Below are 15,536 nucleotides of genomic sequence, written 5' to 3'. Positions count from 1 at the left end.
CTACAATCTACAAAACAGGTAAGGTTAACTAAGTCAACCTTAAAATAAATTTCCTTCCTTTTGTATGCTCACAATATAAATTTAGAAAGGAATGTTTTAAAACCACAGTAATAAAATCAGTTCATTAAATAAAGATTTATCAGTCTATTTAACAATTTTTTAAAAAAGTACCTTTTCTATTACTATTTAAGTAGTTAAGGACTCTAAAAAAAGTCAAGTTTTGCCAGCTCTCTTTTATATTGGATAGATTTTTGCCCTAGATGACCTTATAGTTTTAAAAGCAAAAAGTCCAGACTAAGTGTAATTTCTAAATTTCTTCAATGTGCATTGTATGGTATTCACATTAATAAACTACTACTGGGTCAGAAAGAGGGAGAAGAGGAAAAAAAGAATCTCTCCCAGTCCAGTTAAATTCCTTCCATTTCTAAACAGTGTAGAAAACAAATGTTTTAACTGTGTTACAATCTGAAATAAAAGTGGATGAATGATATACTTGAATGTATGTTCATGTATAATTTGGGCCTTGAATTTCATGACAGTGAATGGACTAAAGTAACCTGAATAAATGTGCGTAAAAATCTGAGGGATGAGCCATGATGAATCATAACAAGCCCCATCTCCAACATCTGGTTTTAATTAAATATTATATTTAATATAAAATGGTAAAGAAGGAACTGAACAGAAAGCATGTTACTTAAAAAAAAAAATGCATTCTAGCATTTTCAAGACCATCGTGGAGAAAAACAAATTTTTACAAATGAATAGTGGAGACTCTTAAAACTAAAAATTGTGCACAATTTTTAGAATAAAACTATTCCATAAAGTAAACTGTTCAAACTAAGAAGTACAATATTTTAAGTTGAATACAATCCTTCAATATAATAATTCTGGACACTACTTTAAAGTCAGCTTCCACATGAAATCTGATGTTCTTGCTTTCCCTTTTGTGGAGTTCTCCAATATCATTATTCTACTCTGACAGTGCTAGTAGTGAATGGGAGCAAAACAGAAACCACAAATCTTTAAAGGTAAATTGAACAAGTAAAATATGTTATATTTTATAAATTCCGGTAGAGCAAAAATGTTCGAAGTTCTCTTACGACAAAAACCTGGAATAGATCGATGAACCATTTACACGTGACATACTATGTAAAAATAATTGCTGCTGATTTTTAGGCTATGGATAATGGACATAGATAAATATAAAGATAGATAGACATCTATTAGATATACACATAAACACATACATTGTATATAAATTATCAAGATACCAACTGACAATATCAGTCTATATCAGTGGTTCTTTCCACATACGTACATGCCTATGAAACTACACCGTCAGATCAAGCTCTGAGTTACCTCTCTGTTTCAAATGGATTAAAAACATCAACAACAAAAACAACACCAAATGTATCTTTAATAGCAAGTGATCACAAACTTACATATTGAATATAGCATGACAATGGAACTGCCTATTTACTAATCCCAAAAGAACTTTATGAAAAAAGCCCACAGATAAATACAAATTCCTGTAAACAACAGTATTTCCCCTTCAGAGAGTTTTTAAAACTTCTATAATATATTTGGGATGTCTTCTCTGGATATGAATGGAAGATTTCATCAAACAAAAATTTAAAGTACTGTATTTGATCTACAATGCATGTAACCTCATTATAATTTGGATCATGCTGTGGAAATATACTAAGTTCCTTCTGAAAGTTAAATTCCTTAAAAAGTAGTTAGGGTGAATTTTAATATTACAGTTATTCTACTCAATATACATTCTACTGAGACTGACAGTTCTATTCTAAAGCAATAATACTCTTCATTTGATTTTAGCAACATGTTATTCCTACTCTGGACAATAGGTAAAACAACAATTACATAGTGAATCATTGATATTCTTCCTCAGAAAGCAGAAAGAACCTGCAAATGGGGTAGTGGGGTTTTTTTTTAAGTTGTCAAATGGAAAAAAAAAAAAAAATTGGGAGAAAAGTCTTTATTCAAATACTTCTAGTACAACCAATAGAAAAACGTCCTCCCTGCAAAAAAAAAAAAACCCACCAACGCTATACTGCTTTAAAAAAAAAGAATCAAATGAAGCCCTTGAGTATTTCTATACTTTCTCTTCACAGCAGCCTCAGAATTAGCTAAAAATATAAAGCATTTTAATATCTTCATAAAGGATGACTTTTTAAGTTAAAATTCCAACTACTGTACTTAAAATGCTGAAGTTGCTTTCATAAAAAAAACAATAAAATCAGCTTAAAATAAATTTATTGTACAATACAAAAAGTAGGTATACTGGAAAATAAAAGGTACATTAATATACAAAGCAAATAAAAGAAAGCTAAATAACACAAATGGTTTAATCCAAACACTAAGATAAAATACACAACATTTATGCTAAAAATAAAGTATTTCAGAAAGGATATGCATTTCAAATGAAATGTTAATGATGGAAAAAAAAGAAAAACAAATATGCTAACTTCAAAATGCTTGAATATCAAGAATCAGTAATGGCAAAAAACATTAAATCCAAAAATACTGGGTACTTTTCAAGAATTTTATTTGAAAAGGTATTTAAAATACTGAAAGAATCAAAATAATGTCTTTAAATCCGGCAAAGGTTTTCCTTTTTTTTAATTTTTAAATAAAGTTTGGGGGCCTATTCACAGTATCTTCCCTCTTCTTCCATTTATACCTTGCTACAAAAATTTCTGGATGCTCATCCTTAACAAGATTCTATAAACAAAGTAGCTTAGGTAATCCTACTCCATTGGTAAGTGTGTATTTAAGCCTTACAAACATAGTAAGTGGCACAAATTAACATAATTTTGAAATCTATACAAATATGGACACAATATGAAACATTAAGTTTCCATTTTATAAAGTAAAACCTACCTCCAAATGAAACAGTAAAATATAACAATTAGAGCACAGGGGGGAAAAAATAAAGCCTGTTTTGCAAACTATAAATTTAGACATTCAGTTCCGCAAAGCACAATAGCTCTGTGAAACTAATTCGAATGACACTGTTCAAAGGCGTAGCAGAGGTAAGGCCTTCAGCCACACCATTCTCACATAAATGGCCAAACCAGAAGCATCCAGTTAGGATATGCATCTGTACATCAGAGGAACACTGAATTAGCCATAAAATCCTTGGTAATATCCTCTAAAACCTAACATATAATTATTTAAATATATGTTTAATACTTCAGTTAGGCCAAAAGACTTTTGACCAAGTTTGGAAAGGAACTTCTTTTCCTACTATCATAGTTCCCAAACTCATATAATCAAGACTTTCTATATCTGTATTTGCACTAGCATCTAAATCATCCAGGAAAAAACTTTTTGCTGCACTACAATTACTTTTATAGACTTTACCCTACCACATGTATGCCATGATACTAAGAAACTATCAAGTTCTCCTTCTGACCTCACCCCTGCCCTCCAAAATCTTGAAGCTGTGGGGGAACTGTGGGGAGAACCAGAGAAGTATACAGAGGAAGGAAGAAGTGTGAATAGGTCCTACACAATTTTACAATCACTTTGCCAAGACTGACTTTAAACATTGTGAATTATTTGAAATTAGGTTGTGTAGAACCTATAGTTCTTTTCTTAAAAACAAGTTTTGATTCTCAATATTGCATTTATATAACCAAACAAAAGGATTCAGATCTAACAGGCATTTTAGTAGCATACTAACTACCTTCAGACTGAATTCATTTCCTAAATACTCTAAAAGAATTCAAATAAAACAAACTTTATGAGATGTTATTATAATTTATCATAGAAGATTCATTAGCATTTGTGAAATTATTAAAAGCTAAAAACCAAGATTCACCATTCATATTTAAATATAACATGGAAAAAGTTACGTGGATATTATGAAAATAAAATTGTTCAGGTAAACATTTCACTTGAAGACACTCCCTGTTGCTCCTTCTGAGTAACCATTATAGCTTTTTAACAATGAAACATGTCATATTACATCTGAAATTCTTTGGCTGGAATGCTTTAATAACATAAGACACTCCTGTACATGACAATTCTGACAGAACAAAGGAGTTGCAAAGTGAAAATGCAAAGACATTTTAAAGTGTTTGATAAAATTTTAAATAAATTTTTAAAACTTTAAAGCCGAAAAAAAAAGTTAAAGCCAATCTATTACTAAAAATAGCATAATATCTTAAGCTAATTTTATAATCTACTGCTATATTAAATAATTTGGAATTTATTATTAAGTCTTTTTATTTTTGTATTTAGCTCTATTGCTACTAGAGACATCATGTCAGTTTTAAAAGTGGAAAAAACAAAATGGATGAAATTTATGAGTTCAGTGTGTAGGTTTCAGAACCAAGAAATTACAAATTTGTTACTATGTTAAAATGGGATTATCTTACTGCCTATATAGTTAAAATTTTAATTACACCAAGAAAAATTTTTAAGAAATTTCTCCTTTCATTTTTTTTAAAATAAAGCAAATTTGCTTTATTTACTTATAAATACTTTTTAAAAGACTGACAAATCCACTTTTTAATCTATTAACTTTACACAAAGATTAAAAGAAAAAAAAGCTTCATGGCTCCAGCACCCAAGGTTGAGAACACAAAAAATTCAAATAAATATAGTATGCCAGAAAACTAAAGATGTTTGAAAGGTTAAATGAAGAACATTCTGAAACTAGAACCCATTTCTTTAGCTTTTCTCTCCCAGACTTTCCATTCTATATACTACAGTTGTAGAGATGTCCTCATTTGACTCAGGTGACACTTTTTTCCATACTGTCTCTTTTAAAGCAAGTTCTTGTTGGAGACTTTCATAGTCCAATGGTCCAAAGGAATGCTAGTTGTTCAAGCAACATACATAATTTATTAGTGCACTTGAGTGAAGAAAGGTCCAAGCTATAAAACGGTATTTTTCAATGAATGTTATTAAAATCTGTTAACATTTTCACCCACCACCATCTGATGTTTTGCTCCATGTTACTCATGTTGATGCCCATGGAAGTTTCTATTCTGTCGGCTTTGCATAATTCTCATATATTATTAGAAGTTACTTTGATTGGAACTAACGATAGGAAAATTTACTTAGTAAGTGTTAAAAGTTTTTTCTACTTATAAGTGCTTCATACATATTAGCTTCAAGTCTAGTTAGGTAACTTTACTCTAAACATTTTCCATTTGGGATGCAAAGAAATTTAAATTCAAAACAAGTCCTTTAGTGCAGTGAACAACAACAAAGACAAAAAAAAAATCTTGTTCCTGGAATGTGAGCTCTGACTCCTTTAAAAAGGAGTATATATGTGCAAAAATATGAAGCCAAACACACTGATAACAAATGTTACCTTAAACTAACAGTGTCAGGAATATTGCATTAAATATTGCATTTCTACAGAAAAATACTTCATCTATGGTGACCTATATAAAACTTACTATGAAGCTTTGTCAGGTCTCTCACTAATACTATAATCCTTTCCCATTTACATATCCATCCACATCAAAATAAACTTCAATTTAAGACTATAACTGACAAATATTAAGAGTAAAAACAGGCTTTCTCTTTATAGCATGTAGCACTTTCCAATTTGTCTTCTTTTAACAGAATCAATTTTTTAAAATATTGCTTAAAATAGCAGAAAAATGGGGGAAGGGAGAAACCCCTGCTCCTAGGCTAACCAGTTCCAATTTAAATAAAACAGTAATATTTAATATCTATGTACTATTGGTCCAGGATGATAATGTCAACAATTTTTTTACACTCATTTGTTATTAGTAAAGATATGAGGCCACTAACAAACTAAGTTTTACTTAAACTGGTGAACCTCATTTTCTCTCTCTTAAAAAAAAATTACATAATAATCTAAACAAGAATTTTGCTTACCCTTTGATCACCACCTTCTCTTCGAGGATCAAGTTTTTTTGCAAAGTGTCTCAAATTATCATAGTTATGGAAATTACACAGAGAAACAAGATCCTATAATTAAACAAAACAGGTATAAGAAACTGGCTAGTCATTGGCTATTGTTTTTTCACATTTTAATAAATTACACTAATACTGTCCAACTTAACTACTATCTCATGGAAAGGACCACTGCATGTTAATAAAGCAGCATGATGCGTCAAGAAGAGAACTGAAATTAGAATAAGAAGACGTGGGTTACAGATTTTGAAAACACTGCTTACTAGCCTGACCCTAGGGCTCCGCCACTCAAATTGTTTAACTGCCGTTTCCTGTAAAATGGGCATTATAATAATAGGACACATGAAATAATTTTTCTATCAAATAACTATAAAGCTGCACAAAAATATAAAGAAATATTCTGGTTATAATCTATTTTAATCTATAAGGAATCCAATGTCACTCTCTAGTTTTTGTAAAATCTGTAAAACTGAAAAATAAATTGGAATTTTAATTGAGAAAGTCTGCAGAAAAAATTATACTTAGTGCAGACTATAGGAAGTAGTAAATGTAAATAAAACCAGAAGATAAAATATTAGCAAGACTTGGGTAACAACAAAAAATACTGAACTAGGGGCTTCCCTGGTGGTGCAGTGGTTAAGAATCCGCCTGCCAATGCAGGAGACACGGGTTCGAGCTCTGGTCCCGGAAGATCCCCCATGCCGCAGAACAACTAAGCCCGTGTGCCACAACTACTGAGCCTGCGCTCTAGGGCCCACGAGCCACAACTACTGAAGGCCGCGAGCCACAACTACTGAAGTCCATGTGCCTAGAGCCCGTGCTCCACAATAAGAGAAGCCACTGCAATGAGAAGCCTGCACACTACAACGAAGAGTAGCCCCTGCTCGTCGCAACCAGAGAAAAGCCCACGTGCAGCAACGAAGACCCAAAAGCAGCCAAAAATAAAAAATAAAATTAAAAAAAATATACTGAACTAGTTAAGAGTAGTAATAATTTTAAATTGCAGTACTTATGTCCTCAAAAAAAAAAAAAAAGACTTTTAAAGGTAGTTTATGGATAAAGATATTCAACCATGCCGATTAAAGATAACAGTGTAAACTATAATAATCTTTCATTTATGTTGGAATTTAAATGACTTCTCCAAGTTTAGTATCTTTTGCTGAGCTTTTGGAAACTGAAAACTAATTATAACCATGAAAATTAAAATATGAGCATCAAACAAATGTAATTTGTAATTAGTGACGATGATTATATGGGAGCTGTGTGGTGGAGGCAGTTTAAAGCTCCTTTATGAACATGTCCATGGCTACTGAGTAACTGACAGACTGGCAGTGAGAGTGCCAACAATCAATAAACTCTGGAAAAGAGTAAAAAAGTAGAATCATCAGATGGCTCAACTTATATGATCATTATTTTCATTAAGAAAATATGCTTACGTGACAGAAGTGAATTCCCTTAACACTGTTGCCCATCTTGTCCAGGGGAGGAGACCAGCACATCATGCCCATGACGTTGGGGACAACTAAAAGAATGCCCCCAGCAACTCCAGATTTTGCAGGAAGACCAACCTGAAAATAATTTGAAAAAAATGGACATTCATGTTAACATTTTAAAATAAGAAAAGTTATGTCCAACAGTAAGGGAACTGGTTAAAATATTATGGTATATATATCCATATAGAATTCCAACATTAAAAATGTAGATATGTATTTATCAACATGTTTATAATATAGTAAATGAAAAGAGTTATAAAACAGTTGGGATATATTTAAATATAGGAAAATATTTGAAAGATATACTCTAAGGAATTAAAGTAGATTACATCTAAATTGTGGGGCTATGCACATTTTTATTTTATTCTTTTTGACTATATTTTCTTATTGTTTTATAATAAACATGTATTGCTTTTAAGTATGAAGTGATTTTCAAAAAATATTTTATGACTAAAACAATGAGAAATTATCTCTTCTTAGAAGATTCTCTATTGTATACTGGCAGAGAAATTCTAAAGAATAGAGATAAGATGGTACTAATTCAAATTAATCCTCTTCAAAACATTTAAGCTTACATTATATAAAATTTGACAATTATGATAAAAGACAAAATTAATGTCATCAGGGAAGTGTTCATTAATGGCTAACTAACCATTCAGACCTTTTACTAGAAGTAATCTTGCACAAAAGTAACAAAACAAAATAATCACCTTAATGGGACCTACCAATTTACAGGGAATACCACGGACAAAGGAAGGGACATAATAAGCAAACCAAACTCTAAGAAACTTTACAGGAAAAAATGACCTAGTTTTTTCAACCAAAATGACAAGAAAAAAGAGATTAAGGGGGAGACTAAAGATTTAAAAAATAATAATAGAGACACAACCAACCACAATGTATGGCCCTTATTTGTAACCCAAGTGAAACAAATTGTAAAATAATAATTAAGATAATCCAGATAATCTGAATATTGACTAAATATTTTTTAAAATGTATTTTATTGAAGTACAGTTGATTTACAATGTTGTTATTTTCTGCTGTACAGCAAAGTGATTCAATTATACATATATTCTTTTTCATATTCTTTTCCATTATTGACTAAATATTTTGATGATATTAAAGATTAAAATTCTTTTCAGATTTTTATACATAACAATGGTGCTGTGTATTTTTTAGAGTCCTTATCATTTAGAATTACATACTGAACTATGAAAAGGGTGGGGGAAGTAGGTGTAATATAGATGAAACAAGATTGGTCATGTATTGATAATTACTGAAGTTGAGCAACAGGTAACTATTTACTTTTATTGAAGTATAGTTAATTTACAATGTTGTGTTAATTTCAGGTATACAGCAAAGTGATTCAGTTATACATACATACATATATATATATATATATATTTTTTTTTAGATTCTTTTCCCTTATATGTTATTACAAAATATTGAGCAGAGTTTCCTGTGGTATACAGTAGGTCCTGCTGGTTATCTCTTTTATATATAGTAGTGTGTATGTGTTAATCCCAAACTCTTAATTTATGCCTCACCCCCTTCCCCTTTGGTAACCATAAGTTTGTTTTCTATGTCTGTGGATCTATTTCTGTTCTGTATATAATTTCATTTGTATCATTTTTCTTTTAGATTCCACACATAAGTGATATCATATGATATTGGTCTTTCTCTAACTTTAAATGCATCTATTTTTCTATTTTTAAAATTTTCAAAATAAATTTTTAGGGCATTATGACTAGACTAGACATAGAATGAAACAAGAAAAGTCTATAACATTTCACAAGTGGCAAATGCACAACAGAGCTTAAAGGAGTATTTTTTTGTTAAGTTTTAACTTTAATATACTTTAAGTCCTTTAAAACACCTATGGCTGTAACCAAAGATGTTAAACATCACAGTTATGCACTCCTTCTGAACTTAAAGAATTCCTGAGGTATGTAATCACCATAATATTAAACATTAGCAACTAAAAGTAAAGTCTGTACTAAGCCTGTACAGTAAAATGCCTTAAAAATAAAAGTGATAAGGTTCTATAAATTAAACTTCAAGTTCTTAAGAACATGTCATACACTGCTTAACTCTATTTCTTACCAATTCTGTAACAAATTAACCTTGAAAACAAGCCTCTCTAAAATTAATGTACAGCTCTAGAAGCAAAGTTCAAACTGTATTTTTAAAGGAACTAGTCCAGACTAGTTTCCTGCCAGAGAAATTAAGATTAAACAATTACTTACATGGAAAGCAAACTGCCCCGAGAAATCATACATGCCACAGGAATGCATCAAACTGAGTGTATTTCGAACTGCTTCAGGACTCAGTACTCTTTCCCCAGTAATTGGGCAGAAGCCACCATTAGCCAGTGTTGCCGCCATCACACTAGCTGATTCACATGTTACTTCAATGGAGCATAGCTAAAAGGAAGGAAAAACTAAATTCTGAAAATTTAGGCTCACAGTATTTTTAGTAGTACAGTTGACCTCTAAGATAATCTGTGTCATCTGGTATTTCATACAGATCTGAAATATTTCTTCCAAAGGGATAACCTGATGACACAGAAAGATTTAAATGTGAACAATGTTCTAGCCCCTTTAAGGTTTATCCTAATTTGCCCAGTTATTCAGTCTTTTAATGACAGACCTAAGATAGGAAGAGCCAGCTCCTAAGCACTAAGATTTGTAATTGCCTCATGTGATATTCATATTTGCTTAAATAGTAATGCTTTCTGTAGGATACACAAACATAATTATTTTTAACTCAACAGGGAAAAAAGAGCAGAGATTTTTAAAATAAAGCAACATTCATCAGTATTATGATAGTTAGCATCTACATGAGAAACTGCTACTTTAAGAAAAAATTTACTGACATCTTGCCTGTACCAAAACTCAGCATCCCCATATGGCAACATGCAAAGGACTAAAGGAAAAAAATCTAAGACAGTTCTAGCCTACATGCCCTGTGTGCCTAAAACCAAAATGTTACATTTTAAACCATTTATTAACATTCAAATAGTTACTTGATACTGACTATGGGTGCTAGATATACTATAATGAATGAAAAAAGCGAAGTCCAGGTACACTGTAGGGTGAAATTTTTGCATTTCAATAGAATCAAAATAATGGAAATAGTTTACCACACCAAACCCAAATTTACCCATAATACTAAAACAATAAATAAATGCTCTATTTTACTTTTCACTAACAGTAACCAAAACTGAGAGGAAAGTGGAAGAGAAGGAGAAGGTAGGAAGTAGGAAGAAAAAGATATGACAGTTCTCAACTTATAATTTTCCTTTCTCATACCAAGATCTTTAAGAGGCACAAAGGGGTTTGGAAATAGCAGTAAGGAAACTAACTAACCGCAGTGAATTTGAAAACTGATTAGAAGCCACTTTTTGACTGACTTCCATTTTTGCCTATTTATGTTAAAACCCCTTCCCTATTTCTTCAAAAATACAGAATCTACTTATTATACGGACCCACAGAGCAAAGACATAGTACAGGTGATTTAATTATGAAAGGCTTTCTAAAAGAAGACTTAAACTCCAATTGGACTTAAAGACCAATTCCTACTTTATAATTAGTATTAATGGAAATTTTGTTTGTCATAAGGTGATACACTTTCAATTTGACAAATCGCAATTTAAGAGTACTCTCCTGGTAGCCTGACAGATGTTCAGTTAGATGCAGCCTTTCTCCAAAAGAGCAAGTAAGTTTTCTATGGCTGTCTCTTGATTTTTGCCCTGAAGTATAGAAATTTCACAATAGATTAGTAGCACGTAAGCTATGACAGCCAAAGTTAAATACATGTACCAAAGGAAAAGAAACATTAACATATGGAAGAAATCCATATAGGCTAGGGAAAAAACAAGGGACACTGGATAAAAAGTAAATATGACACTGTATTTCATATAACATTTTATAGTTTCAAAGGAATTTCACATACATCTCATGTACTTGTCCAATGTAATGCAGGAAGTTAGGTCAAGCATATGCTACAGATAATGAAACCAGGGTTCAGTATTTGAAACTAAGTCACTTGGCTAAAACTAGCCAGGTTAGACTGATTTTCTATTGATAGTCTGGATTCCCAATTCATAGTTCTTCACAATGGGCAAGTGACAAACTGTGACCTGGACTTCCATCAAAATCTACTCGTTACCAGCTTTCCTTATATATTCTTTACGATTACTAAAAGGTTACCTTAAAAAGTAAAGGCAGGCAATGTAAAGTAAAACAGAAATTAACAGTAATTAATTTGTTACTACGTAGCTTCACATTACAAACTCATCAGAAGCACCAATGGCATTAAATCTGTAAGAATGAATTGAACTGAAAATATGGGGGGAAGAGAGGGATGTCCAGGAAGGCTATCTTGAGTTCTATACCACAGAAGATTATGTAAATGGACACCTCCCCCATGAATATGGAAAGCTACTCTAACTTATTGGAAAATCCATTATGTGACATTGTAGAAACGAACTAAACAAACTGAGAAAATGCCACCTTAGAATGTTGAATACGAACCTGCTGATAAAGAAACAAGTAACTCCTTCAAACAAAATTTTAAAACTAAGAAAACAGAGCTTGGTTTATAATAAAGAGAAGCCAATTGCTGGAGCTGTACATTATTTTTCATACTTCTTAAATATAATATTTTTATAGAAAAAAACATTTCCCTGTTACATTCTGAGACATCACTTTTTAGGAGATACAGACACGAGACTGCCTTTAACAAGGACATTTTTTCGAAAGTCAATGGGAAATGTTATTTTCTCTCTGCCTAAAGCCAAGATTTCAGAGACATCTATATTCTGCAAAATGTGACACACCCATTCATGTACATAATTCATACGGTTAAAATAAATTACCTGGAAATAGAAGTCTAATATACCAACCATGTCTGTACCTTCTGGAAAACACTGAAAAAATAGAAAGGCAATTAAAAATATAGGCACATGGGAAAAAAAAATGCACACAAGTAAAAGATACATGGAGATTAAATTTAAAATATACATGTTTCATTCTAATTGAGAACAAAATAGCACACAACCTATAAAGGGTGCAAGCATGAAATAATGAAGAACAATAAATCAAAATTACATGACATAATTACCTAGATTTCTAGATACTAGTTTAACTGGCAATGATAAACTGATTCATAATTCATGAACCAAGTTACTAGACCAGCCACTTAAAATTTAAGCCCACGTGCCTTAAAATTTAAAAATCAAGTGTAACCAGCAATAGTCAAGCGTTATGCTTTTGAAAAATGGGCCAATCCTTACGCAAAATTTGCATTACTATAACTAGTCAAATATTTCAATATTACCAAATACAAATTGCTTGAATATTAACACTTTGATAGTATTAACTCAAGAGTGTTTTGCAAAAACCTCTGCACCATAGTCATAGATAGCTGCTTAAAAGCTATTGTTGAGTTTTATTATACTTCATGTATTTTAATAAAATTTTTTATTTAATAAGTAAAAGAATAATTTGAAATAGAAACAGAATTTAAAAACCTTTTTTTCTTTTAAGTAATATCCTATTGCAAAATTTCGATCTCCACTTTCTCTTTCAGACTGAAACCTAAAAGAAAAAAAACATTTGCTCCATTTATTTACTTTCTGTAAAAGCATGATTGTTCTGTAGGTTAATTTGTATAGCAAAGTGCAGTATAAAGAACACTGACCTAAGAGTCAAGGCTGCTGGGTTCCAGTCCCAGTTCTGTCAACAGGTTAGCTATGTGGCCTTGGGCAAGTCATTTAAGTAACAATTCTTTCTGCCTTAATTTTCTCAGCTGTAAAAGGACTGAAATGAACTAGGTCCTTTCTAGTCTTCATATATTGTGAATAAAGAAGCTAATTTTTAAATTATCAAATATTCAACTGTTAAAATTTACTATTACAAATATTATTACTATTAATATTTACTATTACAGACTCTTCTGACTCCCCCCCAAAGTACACTAAATAGTCAATTCCAACTGAGAGAATCTATGGAAATTTCACTGAGAGAGAGAGAGAGAGACATGAAATGGACCTTACAGCATTTGCTGGATTAATAAATTTCTGGGGGAAGCCAAGGAAGTGGCAAATATTATACAGCATGAACAAAGTTATAAAAGACAGAACTTCATTAAAGAATGGCAAATATTCTAATGTATCTCGGAAAACAGTTTCATGGAGAAGAGTAGAGAAATACCAAACCAACAAAGGAGACTAGGACCAAATTATCAAGACTGATAAATGCTAAAAATTGTAATGGCTACTGATTACCTACAAAATGAAAGCTTGAAGGCTTTCAAACAAGTTACCTTATCAGATCTACATTTTAGAAGGATAACTCTGACATCAGTTTGGGAAAAGGGAAAAAGAAAGGATCAATGATATTATTAGAATACTACTGTAATGAGAGCTATAGGAAGCCTTAACTTAGGTAGTGATGATAGGAATGGAAGGAGAGGTATGATCAAACATGAGAGCAGTGGACAAGTCTTCTGACCTAACAGGAAAGAGGAGAAACGGGGTAAAGTTTGGTACAAAGTCTAGATTTCTAACGTAGTCTACAGAAAGGATGGCAATATCAACTGACATTGGGATCCTTAGGGCAACGAGCAGTTTAGTAAGGAAGAGAATGAGTTTTGATTTAGACAGATTTTATCTGTGGTACATTTGAGAGCTCAACCTGTAAGAGTTCAGAAGGGGGACTTCCCTGGTGGCACAGTGGTTAAGAATCCACCTACCAATGCAGGGGACATGGGTTTGAGCCCTGGTCCAGGAAGATCCCACATGCCGCAGAGCAACCAAGCCCATGCGCCACAATTACTGAGGCTGTGCTCTAGGGCCCGCGAGCCACAACTACTGAAGCCCACGTGCCTAGAGCCCGTGCTCCACAACAAGAGAAGCCACCACAGTGAGAAGCCTACGCACTGGAACAAAGAGTAGGCCCTGCTCACCGCAACTAGAGAAAGCCTGCGCGCAGCAACAAAGACCCAACACAGCCAAAAATAAATAAATTTTAAAAAAAGAATTCAGAAGGCTGCTGCTAAAAGAGGAACTGTGCGTGACACTCTTTTTATTACTGATCAGGGGTGGACAGCTCTTTCTAACTGCACATTTTAATATTTCTATGGTCGGGAAAAAAATGTTGGATATGGAAAAGTTCTTGGAAATGAACTTGTCAACTTGTCATACTTAAAAAAAAATCAATATAGTATATAGATAAAGTACTAACAATTCAGCAATGATCACAGTGCCTACCACATAGTTCTGTTCATCAAACATTGTGTTCAGTACTTACTATCCAATAGATAACAGGAATACAGAAATGAATTGGAAGATACTCTATCCAGGTCTTAAGGAAGTCAGAGTCTAATGGTGATGACGAGGCAAAAAGAGACATAGAATCACAGAATAAGTTCAATAAAATATGGTAATAGAGCACAGAAGGAAGGTGAGATGAGATTCATAAAAAACTTCCTGGAAAAGATCCTTAAGCTGATGAATAAAAGCTGGTAAGGCAGACGTGAAATACAAAGCATCACCTAGTTTAGGAGTGGAAGGAGAGGTATGATCATGCCTCATCACATTTCCTTGTGATTAGATAAAGCTTAAGCATCCCCAAACTGCTTAAGCTTTATCTAATCACAAGGAAACAATCAGACCTATTCAAAATAAGGAATGTCTACTACAGCCCATGGGCCTGATGTGGCCCATGCTTTTATAAATAAAGTTTTTTGGAACACAGCCTCATAGTGTTATTGCTTGCTTTCCTACTGAAACAGTGGAATTGAATAGTTGCAACAGAGACCATATGGCCCCCAAGTACAAAATATTTACTATCTGGTCCTTCACAGAAAAAGTTAATTCCTGTTCTATAAGACAAATGGTTGGTACTCTTCGAAAAAAGCCAGTTAGTAAAATTTTAAAAAGCGTCTAGGGTAGGGGGACTGTTCTACTTTAAAAAGACAAAAAAAACATAACAAAAGTTATGCATGACACTGATTTGTTCCTGAAAAAAATAAAGGCCATAAAAGGCATTAACAGGACAGTTGAGGACATTTATATATTGATTAATATCGTATTTTAAAATTAAGTTAATGTTC

General features: G+C 32.3%; 1 protein-coding gene across 2 annotated transcripts in view; it reads right to left on the bottom strand.

Moving 5' to 3' along the window:
* Positions 1-15,536, bottom strand: part of GLS (glutaminase) — a 78,975-nt gene that overhangs the window by 26,960 nt on the left and 36,479 nt on the right. The window contains exons 10-15 of one of the 2 annotated variants that reach the window (XM_082841857.1): positions 12,952-13,018; positions 12,298-12,348; positions 9,665-9,841; positions 7,362-7,493; positions 5,887-5,979; positions 1,876-4,848 (exon numbers count right to left, since the gene is read on the bottom strand). In XM_082841857.1, coding sequence (XP_082697983.1) covers positions 4,702-4,848; positions 5,887-5,979; positions 7,362-7,493; positions 9,665-9,841; positions 12,298-12,348; positions 12,952-13,018 — 667 coding nt within the window. In that variant the 3' untranslated portion in view covers positions 1,876-4,701. Of the gene's footprint in view, positions 1-1,875; positions 4,849-5,886; positions 5,980-7,361; positions 7,494-9,664; positions 9,842-12,297; positions 12,349-12,951; positions 13,019-15,536 lie in introns of those variants that run through there. The other variant, XM_082841858.1, reaches the window with a different exon arrangement.

The sequence above is a fragment of the Leucopleurus acutus genome, assembly GCF_964270905.1.
Source record: "Leucopleurus acutus genome assembly, chromosome: 6".
Classification (NCBI taxonomy): Eukaryota; Metazoa; Chordata; class Mammalia; order Artiodactyla; family Delphinidae; genus Leucopleurus; species Leucopleurus acutus.
The sequence above is the reverse complement of the archived record's forward strand: the minus strand, read 5'-3'. Positions and strand labels throughout refer to the sequence as shown.